Genomic DNA, 22884 nt, shown 5'->3' with positions numbered 1-22884 from the left:
CCGTGTACGAGAGCTTACTTTACGAAAATGAATCTTAGAATCGTTTGAAAGAATCGCTTCGGCAAAGTGAATCCAAGTACTTGTCGCTTTCTTGTAGAGTCGTAAAGGGAGAGGCTGGTTTGCGTGGGCGCTGTAGCAGTAACGCTATAGGTCAGGATCTTTAAAGGGGTGGGTGTTGAAGAGTCTTCTCTCACCTGATTGGTCCACATAAGGGCGGCGGTTATTCGGCTGATCACAGGTGCAGTTGAGGGTCACTGATGCACGGGCCATGTTCACAACAGCTGAATGCAACTTGCTTTCCTATTTGCTTAGTTTGATGTTCCCTGTCTGTTGCACAGAGCCTCAGTAAACAGAGCCGTAAGGGTCCATATGAACTACAGATCTGGCACAATCATGGCAAGCATACTGGACAGGATGTTACGGGCTTTACCTCCACACAAACCTGTTGGTCGGACTAGTACACCATCACTATTAGTAGTGTAATCAAACAGTCATAGGCAAAGGTTTGCACACCCCTGGGTCAAATTACAATATATTGAGGAGTTACTCAGAGAGAACAGAGAGTGTGCTTCTGCACATTTGCATTTAATGTACAATTACTAGTTTATTTGCTTAATTAAACAATAAACATAATATATGACCTACACAAAGGTTATAGTTTAATGTAATGTTTTATTTTTCTTAATATGGATATAACTTGTGCTCGGTGTGTCATGATTGTTCTTTGCAGAGGATTTTTAAATAATTTTCACTTAAAAATAATAAAATATGTAATTTACCCAAGGTTATGCAAATGTTTCCATAGGATGGTAAATGTAGTATAAATGGTACAGTATGTGGAGAGTATGTGGTTGTGGACTCTCAGTTGCTGCATTCCAAAGCCTAGGTTAAATTTCTTTGGCAGCTGCTCCACAGAAGAGTTGTTATAAGATATTTAAATGATTTTATCATTTTATCATTTCCATGTATAAATGAAAATGCATGTTTTACTCTGCAATTGCAAGAGGCGCAACCTTTTTAGTGATGTCACCACACTGCCTCATTACTAGTCCATCTGTGTATTAAAGGCCCCATAGGCTACTTAGGAGTCTTCATAGGACAGTCCTACTGATGACCCACCCTACATCAGCTGCAGCCTAGGCTTTAGAATACAGGTAACTCAAATGTATAGCATTGCTTTATAGTGTTATTACTATTCATTCAGGCACAGTGATTTAGATGAAACTTTCTTGGTGAATAGTAGTCTGTTTAATATTATATGTAAAATATGACCTCTACAGCACTCAGACAGCACTCAGGTTGTTTTTTTTATTGAAAAGATATATTGATAGTTTTCACAGACATAATATAGTTTACTATAATTTCTGACGTTTGTCTTAGACTGTACATAAATGACTGATTATCTATCATTATAACAGAGACAAATAATGAAGCATAAACACATATTTATAAGTACAATCTCAGCATTTAGCAAAAATAATCATTTTCATTATTGATTATTTCTTACGATAAAAGAAAGTAATTAAGAACATGAATGATTACTTAATTACTAAATGAATGATTATCTTCATAAAACATATTTTTTGTTTGTCTAAAGTCAACTTTTAGAAATCTCTACTCTTAACTTCGTACAACAAGCACCATGCTATTCATTCAGGTACTGATCTGTTAGTTAGTGAATATTAGATTAGGCAGTGTGGTAAAGCAGAGAATGGGTCTTGTACATGTGGGTGTTGTGTTACTGAGAGGTTCCTGTCTGGCTGGGTGCAGGTGGTCTCGCCAGCACTTCCATGATTACAGCAATGACATGGCACAGCTCTCTTGCCTGAGGATGGATTGGAAAAGAAAATCTTTAGAACAAACAGCCTTCTTTTTTCTTTTCTCCCCTATTTCCCCATATGTTTTACAAAGGATTAGATCAAAACAGCAGATACTGGGATCTGTGTGTGTGTGTCTTCACTTATCTTACTGTATGAGGGCCAGATTCCTGCACAGTTTTGTGCTTTTCCTGCTCAAACACACCTCATTCAACTTACCAGTTAATTGCCAAGTTGACTAAGTGTGTTTAAGCAGGGTGATCGATCAGCACAACTAGGCTGGACACCGGTCCTTGGTTCCCCATCCCTGCTGTACAGATTTCGTACCTGTTTCAGATAAATGGTGATGGTTCTCTTTTGAGATGGATCACCAACGTTGATCTCCACTGCTGGCACTTTCTCCTTCTTAGGACGGACAGAGCGCAAGGACCGCACCTCCTCCAGTGGGATTGTTAAGGACGCCACCTGTAGATTTAACATGGTCAGTGATGGTTCTGTACATTGGCTACATACTAAAGAAATCTGTTTCTGAGTATTCTACCTGGGTCTGAGGGTGAACAATGCTGATGGTCTTGTAGTTGGCAACCACCAAACAGGGAGAGGGGCAACTGCGATGACTGACTTTTTGAGCCATGAATATGTTTGAGCCAAACAGTGGCAGTGAACTTACATTCTCTGAAAGAAAAATGGTAGAAATACATGACAAAGAAACAGAGTAATGAGGAACTAGCTATACTTATACAGCATGTTTCATACATAAAATTACAGCTCACAATCCTATTGATCAAAAATGTTCAAGAAGCCATTCACGATAAAGTCTAGAGATGCATTGATCAAGCTAAAACACTCAACCAAATCTGAATTTGAATTATATCTTGGTTATATAAAAATTACTTGTACTTTTACACTTTTATATTACTCATGCTAACATTTCGAGACCTGCTATCATTTACCATGGCAAATCAAAAACTGTACAACAGATCCTAAAGCAGCCTATGAAAAACCATAACTAACACTGGAAGTTGGTCAAAGGTTACCTATACCCCTACAAAATGCCTTATCTTATCAAAAAGTCCTTGTCTCTTTCAAGGTATCATTAGTATATAGCAGTCCACTGTTCTATATAGAACCATAAGTCAAAACCCCTTTTTCAGAACTATAATACATAGAACACCTTTTGCTGTATAATGTCCAGAACTAATGATGACTTTTGACAGGGATCAGCAGTCAGCAAACACAGACTATGTCAAGCGTGCAAGAGTGCACATGATGATAGGCACTTTATTACTCTACAGGATCCTGGTTCCCTTGCAGGAAGGAGAGTGGCAAAATAACTTCCTTAAAAACCTCACACCTGTTCCTCAAGGGTTCTTTAGTAAAGGCAATGGTTGTATAAAGAAAACAAGACAACAACTCAACTCATATGAACTCATGAATAGTTGCACGATATGGGAACAAACTGATGTTGCAATCTTTTTTTCGGTGATATATTTTGTGTTATTAAAAATACAACATTTGTCACCAGATTTCACCGAAGGTCACTAGATGCCAATAATGCTCTCTGTGTATCCATATTTGGAGAAGTTAATTTGCCTATAATGACGATGCTAAAACAATATATTGCACAGCCCTAGGTTAAATGGTTAAATTGTTCTTTTCTATGATGCAAAACCTCTTGTACAGGTTTCTATATATAATATATATACAGCACTTGCTATCTGACTCCATTTCAGTATATATAGAACAGTTGCTGCTCAGAGTGTACACAGCATTTACTGTACAATGAATGTCTAGGAAAAAAAATGCTGGAACATTGCTGATCAAAACAAAAGGGCTCACACATTCTAAAGTGCAATTTGTCTGTAATGAGGAGCAATTTCATACCCAGTTAATGGGAACTGAGTATGAAGAACCTTTTAAGATTAGAATCCATGTCAGTGATTATTTTTGCACCCAAGCCAACAAACACTTCTGAACCTTTCAATTGAAAGTGTCATGACAATGTGACCATCATGTGCATCTTTTACAATAAGTCTGTTACTCACTGAGGAAGTGTACTTTGGCTTCCAAGGGGTTAAGAGACGCAATGACGGACAGCTGTCTCAGTGTCGCACTGTGCAGTTCATCGAGACTGATTCCATTCAGCCGGGGAAAATACTCTTTCAGCTCCTGCCTAAATGGATCAAAAACACAATGAGAGACAAGGGTCACCATATTACCATACTGAATAAGCTTGAAAACGTATTGATGTGCAATTTCAGGTGAATAAATAATACATAGTAGGTTGCTGAGTTGGGCCTATAGCAAGGTGCTGAAGTGCAGCCAACTCTGCCACCCGCTGCTGAACTGAGGAACTGTTGCCAGACGGGAGGAGTTTTCCATCCAGATAATCAAACAGAGCCTAAAAGACATACATGAGCTCAGTGTACAATCTGCCTATACAATGAAAGGAATTGCAGTCTGGTGAAGATGAATTGGAAAATCATTTGAAACACAACACATTCATAAAAACATAGCAAACTGTACCAGCTGGTAATGAAACTCCACGTAGAGGTCATTGTCAAAGTGCAGAGGGTGTTGCCAGACAAGTCGATGGAAGGAAAAGAAGATTGAGCCATCTTCTAGCAGGAAGTCAAACATATACTCATCTGGGTGAATGGGACGCACTTCTCCATCTAAGAAAGATGAGAAGTACAGCGTGAATTTTTAGTATTTGCTTTTTTGAGCTGCTGAACAGTCATTAAGGACAGAGAGTGATGTCAGAAATCATGTGGTACACTTGGCATCACTGCGTACTGTGGTTATGTGTTTGTTTCATATCTTGTGGAGACAAAAAAAGCACTGACTGTGTTGGGAAATAGATTAACAATTATTTCACTTTTTTAAAAAGACATGTAAAAGCTACATGTCCTTTTACTATAATCTTAAAGGGGCAGTAAAATAGATGTATGTCTTCGGCCTAGTTAATTAATGAGAGCTCGGTACATGGAACTGACATACTGTGAACCTCAAAACACTCTCTTAATTGAAAAGAAAATCTGAAATAGAGCCAAACCCCAAGACTATTATGTATCATTTCATTTACGCCTCCAAAATTGTGCATACACCCAACCCACTAGCGAAAGCCCATAAGCTTTAGTCAGTTTCATGAGACAAGCAGCACATCTACTCCAGACTCAACATCCAAGCTTTTGGGAATGAGGCCTGCTTACTCTGTCTCTGGGTGGCATGGATGGAAAATTCTTGCATCTCCACTGGATTAATCACACCCATCTCTGTGCAAATCTCTGACACCACCTCCTGCGCCACCTGAAGGAGCACACACACACACACACACACACACACACACACACACACACACACACACACACACACACACACACACACACACACATTCAGAACTTGTTTCACCTGTGTATCATCTCTGCTGTTAAAGGGGAATGTATGGAGAGCTGTTCTGAGCTCTTTCCAGTGAATGCTTACACTAAAGCTGCGGACTTTGCATGGGAACTCCACTCCACCTGGAAGCAAAACAGGTAGACAGCGAGAGCTGCGTCCAGCCTAAATGGAGAAAGACAGAATTAATAAACATGCTCACATTTACATAAATGACTTTTCCTTTGCATTAAGACTACATCACATAAAAAAATTACTTAGTGTAAATCTACATACATTAGAACTTACCAAAAGTGCCTCTATCTCCATGTGGGAAGGAATATGCCTACGTCCTCCGTAGGTGAGCGAGCGTTTAAGATTATCTTTACATACACGAGACAGCTCTAAACACACCAAACAAAGGCTTAATGACTGAAAAAGTGTCATGACATATTTAAATGATTCAGCAACTTAAATATTAGCAGTATGACAAGACATATTCAATAGTAAAACTTGCTATGATGCATAAGGCTGAGGCCGATAATGCACAGACATTCATCATTTAAATACTTTAGAATATGGAAACTATTGTATTTAAACCTGACTGACATACATTAGATTAGTAGTAATGAATAATACAGAAGTCAGGTTGTGTGAGGTGAGTGCTGTACCTTGGTAAGGGTGGTTAGGATCCTGACTGCACCTCTGTAGATGATGCATAACGTAAGGCAGTATTGTGTTGGAACATGGAAAGAACCCAGTAACCAGGTTCAGCAAATGCCAGCCATGTGTACAGCTCTCTCTGCACAGACACAGTACAAGAGTGCTTAACATTTTTTTTTTACACATCTACAGAATGTTGATATTTAAAGACAATGCAAGAACATGCACTCACTTGGCTGGATTGTTGGATGTCTGTTTGATGATCTGACAGTAGATCTCATCTCTAAGGAACTCCTTCTCTTTTCCAAGCTGCATGAGCACATTTCAGTGGAAAAGTTCAGTTATATATATTTATATATTATACAGATATATATACCTCCTAAAAAAGAATTTACTGCAAAGGAAAAGACAAATGAGTGCAACTGAGTACAAATACAGGTATTAAATTTCTCAAATACTTAAGTAATGTAAAATTACTTAATTACTGAGTTTCCATCACTTTCCATCACAGTTCCATCACTTGTTATCAATAAAAAGTAGGCCTAAAAATAAACAATAAACACTTTGCCCATGTAATCCATTAGAATAAACCACTGTCATACTCTGGAAACACATGTTTGATTAAACTAGATGTATATTAATGTGATGTGTTGCTGAGTTGCGTTTCTAATGAAACATCACCTGTAGAATGTAATTCACACACACTTCCTTTGTCTGGTCCTTCCTCATGGGCCAATCAGTCATAAACTGCATTACATCTGCAGGGAAGCATACAGGCAGAGAAAGTAATACGAGAGGTATGGAATATTTCAGAAACCTACATAAGTAAGTTTGCTGGAATAAACATGTTCACTCACTCATGAAACACTGGGCACCCAGACCATTGAGTTCATTGTCTGAATAGAGGATAAGAGACTCTTTGATTGGCTCCTGAGAAACAGAATCACAGTTAACAAAAGAATCCAAGGTTTAAAAGACCATTATAGTTTAACAGAGACTGGAAAGAGTTTCTAAAAGATATACATACTGCAGTGTATTGCACCATCTCTTCAAGGTCTTTTACTCCACTGGGCTGACCTTTCTCATTGGCTCTAGACAAACAAAGCATACAGTGAATGCATAATCTTAGACCAAAATTATTGTCAAACTGGTATAACAAACCCACTGACATTCAAATATGTGCATTAAAACTCCACCACCCAGAGGAAGCATGAGGGAGCATTTGAAGGTATTAACCTTAGAATGGCTTCTCTGAAGTACTTCATGGCAAACTCAGTCATGTGGTACTGTTGGAGGTCTAACTCCGAGCCCTGGTTTGACCCCTCCTCCACCTCCACACTGCGCTCACTGGGGGCTGAGCATGTAGGCTTGCTGAGTGGAGTTGAACGACCACCAGGGGGCACTGAGGAGCTACCAGAGACCCTCATGCTTTTTCTCCTCTCAAGCTGGCGCTGCATGTAGGTGCTGTGATAGTCTGGTGGCGCAGAAGGCTGAGTGACGTCGACTGGGAAGAGACCAGAGCGACCTCCTGCTGAGCCAAACCTCCACCCTGCAGAGAAAACAGTCCAATTAAACACAGCATGGCTTATGCAATTCAGTACAATTCAGTGCAATACAATAGAGCGCAATAATCCATTCATGTTCTATTTGTCAACAACAAAGATGTAATGATTGTTTTCATATTATAGTAGCTTTATAAAGTAGCTTGATATCTAGCTAATGTTGCCAAGGGCATAAAAAGAGATCAACATGATGAACAATGGCAACTCACCTTCCTGAAGCCCATCCATGTGAAGCAGTTTGATGATGTCGCCTCTCTGGAGACTAAGCAGGCTCTTGTCATCTGTCACATAACTCTTCAGAGCAACCACATACTCTGAGCCCTGAGGAGAAACATGAATCATGATTCACAACTGCTGAATGTCATTCACTTTAAAACGATCTGGCATACATTTTTAAGCTTTATTCAATGTTTTAGGTCACCTGGGAACAAACCAAAACCAAAAAAAACTATTAAATGACAAATAATAGGATATAATGATCTATTTACAGTCATTTCTTTTCAGGTTGTCTGCCTGAGATTTGATCATCACTTTTCAAACTGGAGGCATTTTAGGTTTTATTTTATTTGTCAGAAACTTGACAATTGATGTTATATAGCTTCTCAGGGATGTGAGAGAGTGTGCTGTTTTAAGCAGCATGTTGTCACTGTCACAGAAAGACCCTTGTATCTCCATTTTTGTTGTTATGTCACTTTTTAGCATAATGCAAATCTGGCAGCTATTTTTTACACTGTGTCAAAAAGTCACAATGAATGAACCAATAGAAATGCTCCAAAATGACTTGGAATAAAATAATTTTACACTCACTTTTACTGAGAGTTAAAAAGATTTTTATCCTTCGGTAAAGTTGCTGCAGTGACGCACTGAAAATGTTAAGCTTAAACACTGAGAGCTTAAAAGAGTAGGACACATAATAGGTTAAAAATGTATTATAAACAAATATTACTGTAAAAAATATTTACTGTGAAAAAACAATATTTCGCCTTATTGAACTTGTTGTAGCACCTTTAAATGGCCGAACAGTTGGTGAGATAAGCCATATGATAGTTATGAAAATACTGTGTTTCCTTAAACAGTTTTGCAGGTAGGCATTGCACAACCAGCACTGCTCCCAGCGGAACACATACACACACACTTAAACTACACACACATGTTCAGGGAACAGAGATCCCTCAATGTAAAAGTACAATGTGCAATACCCCCCCCCCCATGTGCAATTAAGAGTCATTTGCTGTAAATAATATTGTTATTGCTATTTTAATTCTTATTTATATTGTGTATATAGTGTAAATTATTTATCTACATTTTTGTAACTGAGTGTCTTGCTATCCCTTTCTGCTGTGAAACTGAGAATTTCCCTACTGCGGGACTAATAAAGGATTATCTTATCTTATCTTGGCGATATGGTAAAAATACTATATGACGATATTTAAAGACTTTTTTTGTGATACACAATATTTATCATGATTAATCACAGAATACATCAATACATCAGACTAAATACATCAGTAGCGACAGATTCTTATGAACTACTATTTAGATGCTCTCCTGCACTGGATCTACAGTGATTTTTATTCAACATCTGCTGCTCTTCATCTAATTAAACCAGTCTAGTTACACTATTTGTATTTAAACCTTCAGCTGATCAGTTTTTTTTAAGCACTAACAGTATCCTCGATATGCTTTGAAAAACATATTGTTACCACGATAACAAAATTTATCATGGTACAATAAAATATTGTCATATTGCCCAGCTTTAATGGCAGGAATTTAAAATATATCATAATAGATAATAGATAACAAATCTCTTGATAGTCTATTTAATCCGGTGATGACATCGGATACAATGTCTAGAAGACTCAGGACCATCAAAACCATGGCATGCTAACAGCTTTTTTTCCCCAGAGCTGTAGCGTTCCTCAACCACAGTGGACACCTCACACTCTCTATAAACCTAATCTATAACTAAACTGAGCTTCCAAATCCAAATCCAGTACTGCTGCATAACATGATGATGTATTTGCACAGCTGTACAGATGTTCATTTTCTGTAAATGTTTATATCATCTGTAACTTTCTGTACATAATAGTGTGTGTATACAAGTCAACTCAGGCTATATATGGATATGTAGTATTCATACCTGTACAAGTGCAGATCTCTAATAGCTCTCTTAGCTCTGTATTTGTTTTTCTTTTTATTGTTTAGGGTACTTTTCTCACTGTCTGTGTGCTTGTACATGTCATACTTGTGTTGCTCTCACAAAGTAAAATTCCCTGTAAGTGTAACATACTTGGTTAAATAAAGAGATTCTGATTCTGGTTTTACTCTGTTAATGGTGTGTTTTTCGATGACTATAAAGACCAATCCATGAATCACAAATTCTATTGCATGTGAATTCTGGTATATGTCCTTGTTCTTTTGTGTGGTTTCTTATTGTTTCTCTTAGAGTCCAGCTGTTCTATGCCTGCATAATAAAGTTGCCGCCAAGTGGAACGTTCAATGGCACCTTTATCCAGTCGTGAGGGATCAATTTGACCTTTCCTTAGTAATGTTTTAAGATGGTCTTTATACCTTTTTTTCTGACCCCTACTGCCACGTCAACATCCCCTATATTCCTGCAGCCTGATCAATTATGAAGGAATTATCTACTATGTTTTTATCTACTCTTCATCATTCTAGATACATTAAAAATCTTACATAAAAAAACTGCTATTGTTTTTACAGCTTCCTTTACATATGTTTCAACATATGTATAGGAAGGAAGGAACTTGAATATGTTGAAGAAGTTGTATAGTTCTAACAGCATATCAGAACCTTTCTATCCACTTTCCTGCAACAAAATAGGTTTTGTATTTTTGAAAATGAGTTTAAACTGTTTTAAGGAGTGTGGTGATGGAGGTCAGAAGCTGTGACTGAACCACCTACTGCAGTGAAGGACGTAGACAGGACACAGTTCTGTCAGCAATGTAGTATTATAAACATAAAATAAAGGTGTGAAATAATAAGCACCTTAGTGAGGGTGGTGAGGAAGAGGCGCACTACAGCATTGATCTGTGGAGCTTGTGGAGAGTGTATCTGCAGCTCCTCACTTTTCAGACAGATTAGAACTGTCCCAGCACCCTGCTGCTCCACAGACAACAGCTCTGCATAACTATACAAACAAAAAGAGAAGGCACAGCTTGGAACAATGGAGCACATCCGAATATGCAAACAGAACCAAATGATGTTTAAAAGAAGTGCACCTATTTTTAAAGAGATTATGCAGTCCTACCTGTAGCTGCACAGCAGTTTCAGGTGTTTTGGGTTGATGCCTGATGCTTTGGCCACTTTCAGGAGTCTTATGCCTCGATGAGAAACACCGAGAAGCTGAGCATCACCTCCGTTTCCACCCTGAGACAGCAGACGCCCATATATATGCATGGTCACAAACTCAGTTAACACAGAATACATTACAGTTGGCTGATGACATATTTCGAAATCTAAACAGAATGTATTGTAATATGTTGTCAGAATGCTATATGGATTCCACATAGCACAGGAGGTATTAAAGGATAGCAAAGCTATATTGTTTGTGTGCATGTGCCCAATTCTGCATGTGTACATTTGACTTGCACCCATATGTGGAAGGGGAGTTATTTACTTTAACAGGGAAGAGACGTGTGAAATAATTTTCCCAATTGTCTCTAGCTGCCATGACAACCCTCTTCTTCATAGCATCATCCGGCACAGCGCTGATGCTCGTTCCAATGTGAAAGCTCGCTGTTGACGACCAGAAAAGCAATCAACTAGAGAATAAGGATCAGACGATTACAGCAAAATGTGCCTCAATAGCAGCTTAATAAAATTCATACCCAGCAGATCCTTCATTTTGCGACGCTCTTCACGCGAAATTCTCACGCAGGAATCTGAGTAGGTGTCTCTCATAATCTATAGTTCATAAAAAGCTAATTAGAACAACTCCCTTCAGTGGAATCTGGAGAAAAATGTTAATATTCTTCCCCTGGTGGAGTTGATCTGTGATAAATATACCTTCAGCCTAAATGCCACTGCTATAAAGATTCTATATTTAGTTTTGAATTATATTGTGAAAAATATAAAGAAGGCAATTGCTTTTATTACTCACTAACCTGCTCACACAGTAAATTAAGGACATAAGGATGGTTGAATTTCTCTCTGGGGTAGAACAACTGCAGAGAAGAAAACACAGGTCCAATGAAGAACAAAGCAAATGCAAAACTACTACTACTACTTAAAGGGGCCAATCACTGGCATCCTATGAGGAGTCTCTCTAGATACCTCTTTACGCAGGAAAAGCTTGCCAGGTGTTTGTGAGTAGGAGAAGTAGACACTGGCAGAGAACTTGTGTAGCTGGGAGTGAACACTCTCTTCGTTGGCCATTTTCCGAAGATCATCTGAAAAAACAAGAGACTTTCTTTTAAAAATGAAAAAAAAAAAACCCAACAAAAACAAACAAACAAAAAAACCCATATATATATATATATATATACTTTTATATTGAGAATGTATTTTCTTTTCATTTTAATCCCTTTTTAATATTTGTTACCTAATTTCCACCCCAATTTTCAATGCCCACCCCACAATTAAACCAGAGCTAGGAGGTGATGGCTAACACGTGCTTCCTCTGAGTCACATGACGCAAGTCAATTGTATCTTTTTGAACCCTGCAGTTTGCTTTTTAGTGTTCGTGCTTTATTATGTTACAGTGCACTACAGTGTTCTTGAAGAGCGCTAAAATGGAACAACTAAGGGAGGGCTATTCAACCACAGAGAGCATTGCTAATTGTGATCTCTGGGACTCTTAGCCATGAAAGGCTGTGGCATTACCAGGGATCAAACTGCCGATGACACTTTATATTGTTCATATTTTCACTTTTACTTTATTTTTTAGAAATTCAGTAATTATATGAAGCACATTGAGCTGTATTTCATGTATGAACAGTTTAAAACTTGGCTTCTTTCTATACTTTCACCAGTTCATAATACAGCAAAATACAATGTCCCTCACTCAGTCCAGGTGCAGCCATCGGAGGCGGTTCAGGGATGTAAATGGGCAGAACTGGTGCAGGGTCTGGAGGGGGTGGAGGCGGGGCTTGAGAGCGCTGAGAGCCGAAGAGGTCAGCTAGAGAGCGCTGCTTTTGTCTCATGTTGTTGGAGATGGAGCGAGGAGCATGTTTTTCAGGAGGTGGAGGAGCAAGGGGATACTCTTTTTTGGGCTCTGGAGGAGGGACCCTCTGTTTCTGTTGCAAATGAGGACAAAAGAACACCTGTCTATTTAGGACAGTAACTGTTTAGGTACAGATCATGGACAACTGTTCAATTCTGAAATAGTGTCTATACTACTATATCTTTATTATATATACTACATATATATGTAGTATACAGTGCATCCGGAAAGTATTCACAGCGCTTCACTTTTTCCACATTTTGTTAGGTTACAGCCTTATTCCAAATTGTATTAAATTAATCTCTTTCCTCAAAATTCTACACAAAATACCCCATTATGACCATGTGAAAAAAGTTTTCTTGAGAGTTCTGAAAATTTATTAAAATTAAAAAACAAAGAAATCATATTTACATAAGTATTCACAGCCTTTGCTTAATACTTTGTAGAACCACCCTTGGCAGCAACTACAGCCTCAAGTCTTTTTGAATATGATGCCACAAGCTTGGCACACCTCTCTTTAGGCAGTTTTGCCCATTCTTCTTTGCAGTACCTCTGAAGCTCCATCAGGTTGGATGGGAGACGTCTGTGCACAGCCATTTTCAGATCTCTCCAGAGATGTTCAATCGGATTCAAGTCTGGGCTTTGGCTGGGCCACTCCAGGACATTCACAGAGTGGTCCTGAAGCCACTCCTTTGAGATCTTGGCTGTGTGCTTCGGATCGTTGTCCTGCTGAAAAATGAACCGTCGCCCCAGTCTGAGGTCAAGAGCGCTATGGAGTAGGTTTTCATCCAGGATGTCTCTGTACATTGCTGCATTCATCTTTCCCTCTATCCTGACTAGTCTGGCAGTTCCTGCTGCTGAAAAACATCCCCATAGCATGATGCTGCCACCACCATGCTTGACTGTAGGGATGGTATTGGCCTCGTGATGAGCAGTGCCTGGTTTCCTCCAAACATGACGCCTGGCATTCACACCAAAGAGTTCAATCTTTGTCTCATCAGACCAGAGAATTTTGTTTCTCATGGTCTGAGAGTCCTTCAGGTGCCTTTTGGCAAATTCCAGACGGGCTGCCTTGTGCCTTTTACTAAGGAGTGGCTTTCGCCCGGCCACTCTGCCATACAGGCCTGATTGGTGGATTGCTGCAGAGATGGTTGTCCTTCTGCAAGGTTCTCCTCTCTCCACGGAGGAACGCTGGAGCTCTGACAGAGTGACCATCGGGTTCTTGGTCACCTCCCTGACCAAGGCCCTTCTCCCCCGATCGCTCAATTTAGATGGCCGGCCAGCTCTAGGAAGAGTCCTGGTGGTTCCAAACTTCTTCCATTTACGGATGATGGAGGCCACTGTGCTCATTGGGACCTTCAAAGCAGCAGAAATGTTTCTGTATCCTTCCCCAGATTTGTGCCTCAAGACTATTTTGTCTCGGAGGTCTACAGACAATTCCTTTGACTTCATGCTTGGTGTTTGCACTCTGACATGCAGTCAACTGTGGGACCTTATATAGACAGGTGTGTGCCTTTCCAAATCATGTCCAATCAACTGGATTTACCACAGGGGGACTCCATTTAAGCTGTAGAAACATCTCAAGGATGATCAGTGGAAACAGGATGCACCTGAGCTCAATTTTGAGCTTCATGGCGAAGGCTGTGAATACTTACGTAAATGTGATTTCTTAGTTTTTTATTTTTAATAAATTTTCAGAACTCTCAAGAAAACTTTTTTCACATGGTCATAATGGGGTATTTTGTGTAGAATTTTGAGGAAAGAGATTAATTTAATACAATTTGGAATAAGGCTGTAACCTAACAAAATGTGGAAAAAGTGAAGCGCTGTGAATACTTTCCGGATGCACTGTATACAGGTGTACTAAGCATAAACGTTAGGTTGGGCATTTTACCTTCTGCTGGGTGACTGGTCCTTTAGCTCTCAGAAGGGCCAGTGCTTCCTCTTTAGGGTCATTCTTCTTTTTAAACTGCTTGGAAGGAACCCTGAAAAGTTCAAAGTCCGCACCATTACCATAACCCAACACTGAGTTACCTCGTTCCAATCTGGGAGCCTTGCCAAGAGATAAGAACTATACAACCTTGTCCTGAGTAATTAACTGCATAGTGTAGCAGAGAACGGGATGGTTAATGACTCCCCATACCTGACAGGCTCAAAGGCCTCGGGCTGTGGAGTAGGTCGGCTCTGGTACTGCTTGATAATTTCTCGGATGTTGCTGCTGGGTTCTGGTTTAGTGGGAGAGGCTTGAGGAGACTTTCTCTCCAGTTTGGGTGACTCTGCTTGTCTAGGTGGCTCAGGAAGTGGTCTTGCTATAGGAGATAGTAGAGAAGACAATTTAAAAAGGCTGGATGTCAACCCTTACAACTTAATTGTTGTTTTGTTTATGTATATTTTATAATTGAACATCATCAAAGACCCTATGTTTACCATGAAGTGACACAAAATGATAATAAATGGAAAGTGGAAATGGAAAGCACAATTTTAATGTGTACATCAATATGAATAAAACCAAGGTATTAAACAGTGATTCATCTGTTTTATCTCTGTCTTTATAATGAAGTAGAATGAAGTCTAGGAACACTAGTTGATTATAAGGTTTAAAGGCAATACTGATATTATATAAAAAAAAGCTAATCAATAGTTGTTCTTATTATGGGATTAATATTGGCACAATGTGCAGTAAGCAGTTTGCTAGAATTGTTAAAACCTAAAATTGTGAAAAAAATAATTGTTAGACAGCAAAGACAGTATGACAGAGCTGTGCACAGTAAGACTGTAGCTTTAATGAGTGGTGCCAGCCATTTTAAGGAGAGCTTCTATCCTCAGGCTGACATGTGTGTGAACTCTGGTCTTCTAATGATTGTTTCTGAGGAAACACCAAAGAAAAGCTCCCAGCCTTGTTTGGACAAATAATTACTGTAGATATATTTCTATAACTTCATTGATTAATTTTTTTCTGCTGTTAAAAGGTTTGCCCCTTTATTTTTTGCCCTGGAGATACAAAGCAATGTAGTAATGAAGTATCTTCAACATTGTGCTAATTAAACAAAAAAAAAAATAATAATAATAATTGTTGCATAGACAAATGCTAACCTTCAGTCTTCTCTGGGGAGGTGGGCTGTGTCTGCTGCGGAGAGGCATAGATCAGTGGTTTAGCAACCTTCGGAGCAGGCTTCGGTCGAGCATCCTGATTTCCTGTGTTATACAAAATCATATTTACTTGTAAGGATATCATTTTAATTTTATCTAGCATCGAACTTAACCATATTGGTTGAAAAAAACAAAATTTACAGCTAGGTAAAAAAAACAAAAAACTTAACAGTACTCTCACAGCTTTGTGTACTGTTATGAGATCAATTGAGAAAAACTGCCTCACCGATGTTCTGGAAAAAGGCTCTCTTCTCATTGAAGGATTCTGGCTGATCTACTTCACTTGCTATAGGCTGTAGAAACAAGGTAAAGAATTTAAACCAAAGGCTACTTACAAACATGCATGTGTAAAATCATCATTTGCATGCATATGCTTGCATTACCTCAGGATTGACTTGCTGCACAGGTGGTCTAGTAGTTTTTTGTGTTGAAGGATGGTTAGAAGAAGGTTTTGCTGGAGATGGGGGGGTCTGCAAACGCTGCGGCTGCGGACTTTCCTCTGGCTGCTGCTGCTGCCGTTGTTTTTGCAGCTGCCCCATCTGCTGCTGTTGGGAGAGTGTCATAGCCTGCAGTGTCATCTGCTGGGCCTGCAGGAAACAATATGCACATTCTGTTTATATACTCAATATATTTCAAAATAGACAATGGTAAAATGTACCCAGCCCTCTGTATTCTCACCATGAGCAAAGCTTGTTGGTTAATGAAGGCTTGCTGTTGTTCAGCCAGCTGCTGGGGGTTGACAGCCTGTGGGGTGGCAGGCACAGGAGTTTGGGGCATGGCACCTGGCATCATCATACCTAGGGAAAAGGAAACAGGCATTGGGAAAGCTAAGGGTCACACCCTGCTTTAAGAACATTGGTTGGATGTGGCTTGTAAAAGCATCCTTACCTTGCATGGGCTGCATCATAGGCATCGAAGGAGCTACAGGCATCATGTTTGGCATCAGTGGTGTGGCACCATAGCCTGCCATGGCTGGATTCATGGGCATTCCTGATCAGTAGATTTTTAAATTTATGTTACCATATGCATCAAGAGAAATCTTTAATGGCAAGTAAAATAATTCTGATTCTGATATTATAAGACAATATGTGTAAGCGCTAAACAGGCAACAAATAAAACAGTTTTCAGAATATCTGTGGTATTCAATCCACTCACCCATAGAATAACCTGGAACTGTCATTGGAACACCTATATAAAACAGTGGAGTGGGAAGACTTCATAAGAAGAGTTCATAAATGCATCCATGATTGGTGTTCTACAGTTAACAGTAGTTTAATGGCTATGGTAGGATGAGCTTCAGTAAGTATACCTGCTCCAGTAAACATGCTAGGCAGCATCCCTCCTCCTCCTCTCATTCTGCGGTTCAGCATGGCCATGCGTTCAAAGTCCTAAAGCCATATAGAAACTCAGTCATGTCATGTCAACTAACAATACCAACAACTATTCACATTGTTTTTTTATTTTAACCTACCAAACATATAGCTTTTGAGAAGAATCTACTTACAAATATGGAATAAGACAGCACTAACTATGTTCTGCATAAATACATTTTAAATGAACTGAACTGCACTGACCGGAGGGCCCTGATCCAGCACAGGGTCGAACAGGTCATCCACATAGGAATCCATCTGAGGGCCTCTGGATCCTAATAAGAACATATGAGAGCATCACAGAAGGCTTTCTGAAATGTGATTTTTTTTTTTATTTACTTCAAGAGCAGTCTTTTTTATGAAATTGTATCTCCTGTTTAAGACATGCAATCTTACTGTGTAGATACACCATGAAGTGAATCCTGTTATTAATATCTGTACCCACCCTGAGATCTGCTAGGTGGATCAAACATTTCCCACTCAGCTCCTTCTAAAGGAGGAAGGCCAGGAGCCTGCATGGTTGGAGCAGGAGGGATGAAGTCATCCATCTCTGGGGACATCCTTCTGATTTTAGGGATTTAAAAACTGAATTTCACTAACCAATAATAAGGTTGTTAGTTAGTAGGAGTTATAATTAAGCCTAGTAATTTAATATGTATCCATAACATAATATTACATTACATAATAAGGCTATATAATTTACAATCATTCAGTCTTTTACAACATTCAGTAAGGCATGAATCTGTATTTAACACACCTGTCCCCCATGTCACTGAAGAGGTAATCAGGGTGGGCAGATGACTGACCCAGTGCAACATCCGCCTCCACTTCAGCCAACAGATCCATCACATAATCGGAGCCATTCAGGTCAGTCCAGCCTTCTCCAGCCAACAGAGACACGGACCATCCCTGATGAGCCTCAGGAACACCCCTGAGGATAACACACAATTTATCACTAAGAGGTTATATTTGGTTTCTAAATGACTCTCTAAGCCAGCTTAGTTCTGCTATACAACATAACAGAAACACTGTATATACAGACGTGTCCAGTAATATGCAGGATATGGCATAATTCAGTATTTTATTGGTGCAGAAACAGTACAGCAAATAATAATTAACATTTATGTGTTACCCCAGATGCATTCGATGCAGCCAAGACATGTTTATTATCTGATGTGTGCCTCTTTAGTTTACAATAAAAGATGCTAGGCTAATATTGAAAAGCTACATTAGAAAATGATTTAGTGTAATTGCATGGATAGACCTAACTTCAACATTTAAGCTAAAATTGGAACTACATTATTATCAGCATTATGTCATGCTTTGTGGTAAAAATCCGCCTCAAACTGGACCACAAAGCAGAAGAATACCACATATTGTACCGAGGTCAAAGTGGTTCTTACTGTGCTCTTAACCACATCATTTGTCTGCGAGAAACAAATGGAGATCTGGGTGTGTTTTAAGTCGGTTGAGACACGTTTGAGCATGTATTTACAGAGATGAGATTGGTGACTCCTAAATCCACAAAAACAAGTCTCACCATTGTTATACTATTTATTCTGTTTCAGTTGTTTTCAGTGTATAAATATGAATTTGTATGAAAATAATTAATTTGATACATAAATTAGATTACACCAAAACCCATTTGCTTTAAATCCACCCATATTACTCATCCCATCCAATGGAGGAGGCTAAATGATGCTTAAAATTACAGTAAAAATAGCAATACAATACCAGTGGAGAGGAAAAAAGAAAAACATAAATTAATTGTGAGGGAGATTGGCACCGTTTATTGGTTTGGGTCTGGGCATTAAAACTATGATTGATTTTTCTCTAAACGCAGGAAATAAATGGGACTCTTTAGACAGTGAGGGAGGAGTGGATTTCTTTCATAAAAGAACAAGCCGTCTAGCCAGTAGATCGCAAACAGCTCAGACATCAGAGTGCAAGGATAAAAGAGGATATTACTGAGCGACAGATCGAAAAGTCAGTTAGGGACAGGGCTAGTTTAAAAATGGTTTTTAATAGTTTGAATGTTGGCTTTAGTTTTATTCAGCTATTATAATCTTGGTCTATAATCAGTCATTCTTACATTTAAGTAGTGAGAAAGAAATTAAGCAGAGAAGCAGAGAAAGTATTATATTACTCAATACTGTATTAACAGCAATGTGATATAGTACATAATTGTATGTCATGCATTTCATAAGAGAAATGCCAATTGATCTCTCTGACTTCGGCTGCTGATGACAAGCAGCATGACTCGTGATGCATGATTCGAAATAATGATCCTCGTACCATAGTGGCAGTGCCTAGTTCATTTCACCACTCAGAGCCCTCAGTTTTAGAAAGAAAACTTTGGTAATTATAACTCTACCTACCTGAAGCTCAGGAGCCAAGAGGCAAGCTGTTCTCCTGTGGTCCAGGACTCCACCTCGGCTGTTAGCTTCTCTTCTGTGAAAACCAAAACAAAGCACATTGTATCAGTCTTGAAATAATTATCTGGCCATGTGGTTACCTCTAAACCACCATCAAGATCTAAGACAGCATTATAGAGGCCAGAGGTAAAGTGCAATACAATACCCTTACCCTATCAGGTATTACTGGTCTATAAGGTATGCTACATAATGCATTTACTTTACATGCTTAAATTTTCATAGACAACAACTCAGTCTGTTCTAACCATTAAAGGTGTTGACATCTACAACCATCTTTCCTTTCCTCTGATTGGCAGTCCATTCAAGCTGAGTGGGCGGGTGATGTCTATAGGCAGGTGCTGGCAGCTGGAGAGAAGTGAGAAGCTTATGCTGACACAGAGAACGGTATTCTCCTGGACCCTGGTCTGACACATACCTGACAAAAACAGAAGCCATGTCAGTCACAGAAACACAAATAATACTAATATAATGAATATTAGGTTCAATAGCTTTTTTATTGGTTCATTCATCATGAAATGTTTGACACAAAGTATACAAAATACTATTTCTAGCAAAAATAATACAAAAATTGGCATATAATAGTTATATCTGTCCCTTAAAACACAGGTCATTACACACATACTGCAAATCCGCAACCTCATTTTTACCACCTCCTACAATACCCATTTTCCTTATATAATGGAGGACATACTTAAGCAGTGGTTTGTCCAGGGTAGGGGAAGGAGTGAAGGCACTGAGGCAGCAAGCAAGGAGCAGCCAGCCCCTCAGGGAGCCCTCCTCGCCCTCCCGACCCCAGGTGTGGTAGGCTAGCTGGGCCAGAATCTCATCCCTGAGCGAAGGTCTGGTCTGGCCTTTCTCCACAATGTAGTTCCCCAACATCTGCTCCTGCCAGCCAGTCAGCTCTGAGTCTCCACAGAAACGCAGGATCTGTGAAGAAAGACAGACAGCAAGTACACACGATGCAGTGAATTAGACAGAAGATGCTGAATTAGGCTTGGAAATGAGAAATGCTGAAATTAAATTCTACTTCAAAATGTTAAAATACATCATGTGACTACATGTAGACAAAGATGAGGCCAGTATCATGTGGGCACACTCTTTTCATTTACCAGTTTGTATATCTCCACAGCAGTGCGGGCATCCTCAGGCTCCAGAGAAGTGAGTGGTCTCTGGAGGGACTGATCTTGAGCCTGGCACCATCCATCCTGTAACAGTTTAAAGTAACAAATAGTGACTCAACAAACTTAACATTGATCCACATCTCAACACTTTCATAAGTTGTTTTACACTGATTTAGACTGACTGTGACACTGGCTATGACCAAAACTGACCTATACGCCTTCATTACTATTGTGCTAAATGGGGCGGAAGTTTAGTTTACAAAAAATTCATAAATGACCAAATTACATTTTCTTATTATCAAACTGTATAATTATTCACCAGTGGCATAAACAAATCAACATTAGTTGCTAAAGTGAATCTGATTCTGGGTTCTAATTCCTAGCCATAGTCACAGGTATAACGTTCTGAAAAGTGAGAATGAGGGAGAAAAAGATAATAAGAAAAAAATATATAAATAATTTTTGCATATTTGTCACATTTAAATGGTTCAGATGATCCAATTTATTTGAATATAAGATAATAAGACAACACAACTAAATACACAATGCAGCTTTAAAAAGATCATTCCATTTATTGAAGATAAAGATTTATTCAAAGCCTATATCACCCATGAACAATAGTAAAGTAATGCCCCCCTTAGCTACTAAATCAACCAGTTTCAACTGACAATTGGGTTCGATTTCACTAGCCAATCCAAGCATGATTACTGTCAGACCTGTTGAAGCTAAACATCACTTCATTATAACCTGTCTGGCCATGTGAAACTGAATTTTTTTCATGACTTTTTCACAGCATTGTACAACAGTTACCATCCATTAGGGTATTTGTTCTTAACTGGGCTGCTGTTTTTGTGTCAAGAGAGCCTGATAAGTCCCGTTGTCTCCCATTAATGTTAGCTAACACTCTTTTGTCTGTTGCTTAGTAACAAGAGCTTCGCAATGCACTTTGGTCCACATTCCACTGATGTATGGTGCTCTCTAAAAATTACAAGTGCATTGTGGGAAATTGCAGTGCCTTCAAAATCATGCAGATGAGAACAATGGATCTGAACACTGTACCTTCAGAACTGTGTTGGCATATCGGGAGAATGGGTAGCTGTCAATATCAGGGGGCAAGGAGAGCCTGTGCTCTGCTTTGACCTGTGGTGGGGCTACTTCTGTGACCCCTGAGCCCTGTGGACGGCCTGTTTGGGACCATAGGAAATAAGTACATTAACAAATATCAACTCACATGAATGATAAAAATCACATAAAAAATAATACTTTCTCTCTTACCTGTTGCACTTCGTAACCTGACTGATAATTCAGCCGGAATCTCCAACATTCCCACATCCTAAAACATAGACAGAATAATGACAAACTATCCTGACATCACCCTCTCAATCCAACTCTTTAAACCGCAGGCTTATATTAAGTAATTACATGAATACAGGCTGCTCCTTATAAAACTATACACTATTTGGTTACTAGATACGCTATACGGCCAAATGTTTGCAGACACCCCTTCTAAATAAATACACTCAGTTACTTTAAGTTAGACCAATTGTTGACACAGATGTGCAAATTCACACACACAGCTTCCCTTGTCCCTGTAGAGAAGTACAACCAATAGGACTTTCTGGAGCAGATAAACATAAACCTATTGGCCCCATGCCTAATGCCAGGTGTGGGCTACAGGGGTATAAAGCCTTCTAGCATTGAGCTGTGGAGCAGTGGAACTGTGTTCTCTGGAATAATGGTTGTGCTCCATACAAAAGTTTGGGATGAGTTGGATAGTTGGAGATGAGGCAGGGCGGTGATTAACCAACATCCTCAGAGCAATGGAACAAATCTAGTAGAAAGCCTTTTTCCCTTTTCCCTGGACAGTAGAGACAGTTACTCCAACAAAAACAGCTCATGTTGTTACCCTGGATTACCAAAGAAACAATGAATAAGCGGGTGTCCCAACACTTTTGTCCATGTGGTTTATGTAAGTTACGTTGTTATCAGTTATAAATCTAGAAATTGAAGGACAAATAGGGTGCTTGTAGTTTAAGCAGTTACACAGAGGAGCTCAAAGCTGAAGCCAGAGATGAAAAGGTATAAAGGAGTGAGATCTTACCATCCCTGAATAGGTAGAACGGGTTTTGGCTATATGTTTCACTCTGGTTCTTTCTTCGTGTTCCTGTAACATCAAAGCAAAGGCTGTATTATACTCCGCAATCAA

At 39.2% G+C, this 22884-nt stretch overlaps 1 protein-coding gene across 1 annotated transcript in view; it reads right to left on the bottom strand.

Annotated features, from left to right (window-relative positions):
- Positions 1-1276: 1276 nt before the first annotated feature.
- Positions 1277-22884, bottom strand: part of myo15b (myosin XVB) — a 33898-nt gene continuing 12290 nt past the window's right edge. The window contains exons 23-64 of the mRNA XM_072667933.1: positions 22780-22842; positions 21954-22011; positions 21738-21862; positions 20667-20762; positions 20249-20484; positions 19803-19972; positions 19501-19573; positions 17880-18053; positions 17568-17686; positions 17327-17397; positions 17062-17140; positions 16908-16940; positions 16641-16742; positions 16431-16549; positions 16136-16339; positions 15979-16045; positions 15696-15797; positions 14746-14911; positions 14497-14587; positions 12444-12675; positions 11714-11829; positions 11545-11604; positions 11269-11344; positions 11058-11176; positions 10689-10807; positions 10427-10568; positions 7627-7738; positions 7092-7404; positions 6883-6946; positions 6713-6785; positions 6537-6613; positions 6088-6164; positions 5864-5994; positions 5502-5596; positions 5301-5378; positions 5030-5126; positions 4344-4492; positions 4094-4218; positions 3863-3990; positions 2359-2492; positions 2145-2282; positions 1277-1825 (exon numbers count right to left, since the gene is read on the bottom strand). Of these exons, the coding sequence (XP_072524034.1) occupies positions 1739-1825; positions 2145-2282; positions 2359-2492; positions 3863-3990; positions 4094-4218; positions 4344-4492; positions 5030-5126; positions 5301-5378; positions 5502-5596; positions 5864-5994; positions 6088-6164; positions 6537-6613; positions 6713-6785; positions 6883-6946; positions 7092-7404; positions 7627-7738; positions 10427-10568; positions 10689-10807; positions 11058-11176; positions 11269-11344; positions 11545-11604; positions 11714-11829; positions 12444-12675; positions 14497-14587; positions 14746-14911; positions 15696-15797; positions 15979-16045; positions 16136-16339; positions 16431-16549; positions 16641-16742; positions 16908-16940; positions 17062-17140; positions 17327-17397; positions 17568-17686; positions 17880-18053; positions 19501-19573; positions 19803-19972; positions 20249-20484; positions 20667-20762; positions 21738-21862; positions 21954-22011; positions 22780-22842 (4890 nt within the window). The 3' untranslated portion in view covers positions 1277-1738. The remainder of the gene's footprint in view (positions 1826-2144; positions 2283-2358; positions 2493-3862; positions 3991-4093; positions 4219-4343; positions 4493-5029; positions 5127-5300; positions 5379-5501; positions 5597-5863; positions 5995-6087; positions 6165-6536; positions 6614-6712; positions 6786-6882; positions 6947-7091; positions 7405-7626; positions 7739-10426; positions 10569-10688; positions 10808-11057; positions 11177-11268; positions 11345-11544; positions 11605-11713; positions 11830-12443; positions 12676-14496; positions 14588-14745; positions 14912-15695; positions 15798-15978; positions 16046-16135; positions 16340-16430; positions 16550-16640; positions 16743-16907; positions 16941-17061; positions 17141-17326; positions 17398-17567; positions 17687-17879; positions 18054-19500; positions 19574-19802; positions 19973-20248; positions 20485-20666; positions 20763-21737; positions 21863-21953; positions 22012-22779; positions 22843-22884) is intronic.

Source organism: Salminus brasiliensis, chromosome 22, assembly GCF_030463535.1.
Source record: "Salminus brasiliensis chromosome 22, fSalBra1.hap2, whole genome shotgun sequence".
NCBI classification, from domain to species: Eukaryota; Metazoa; Chordata; class Actinopteri; order Characiformes; family Bryconidae; genus Salminus; species Salminus brasiliensis.
Note: the sequence above shows the minus strand (reverse complement) of the source record. Positions and strands in the feature narration are given on the sequence as shown.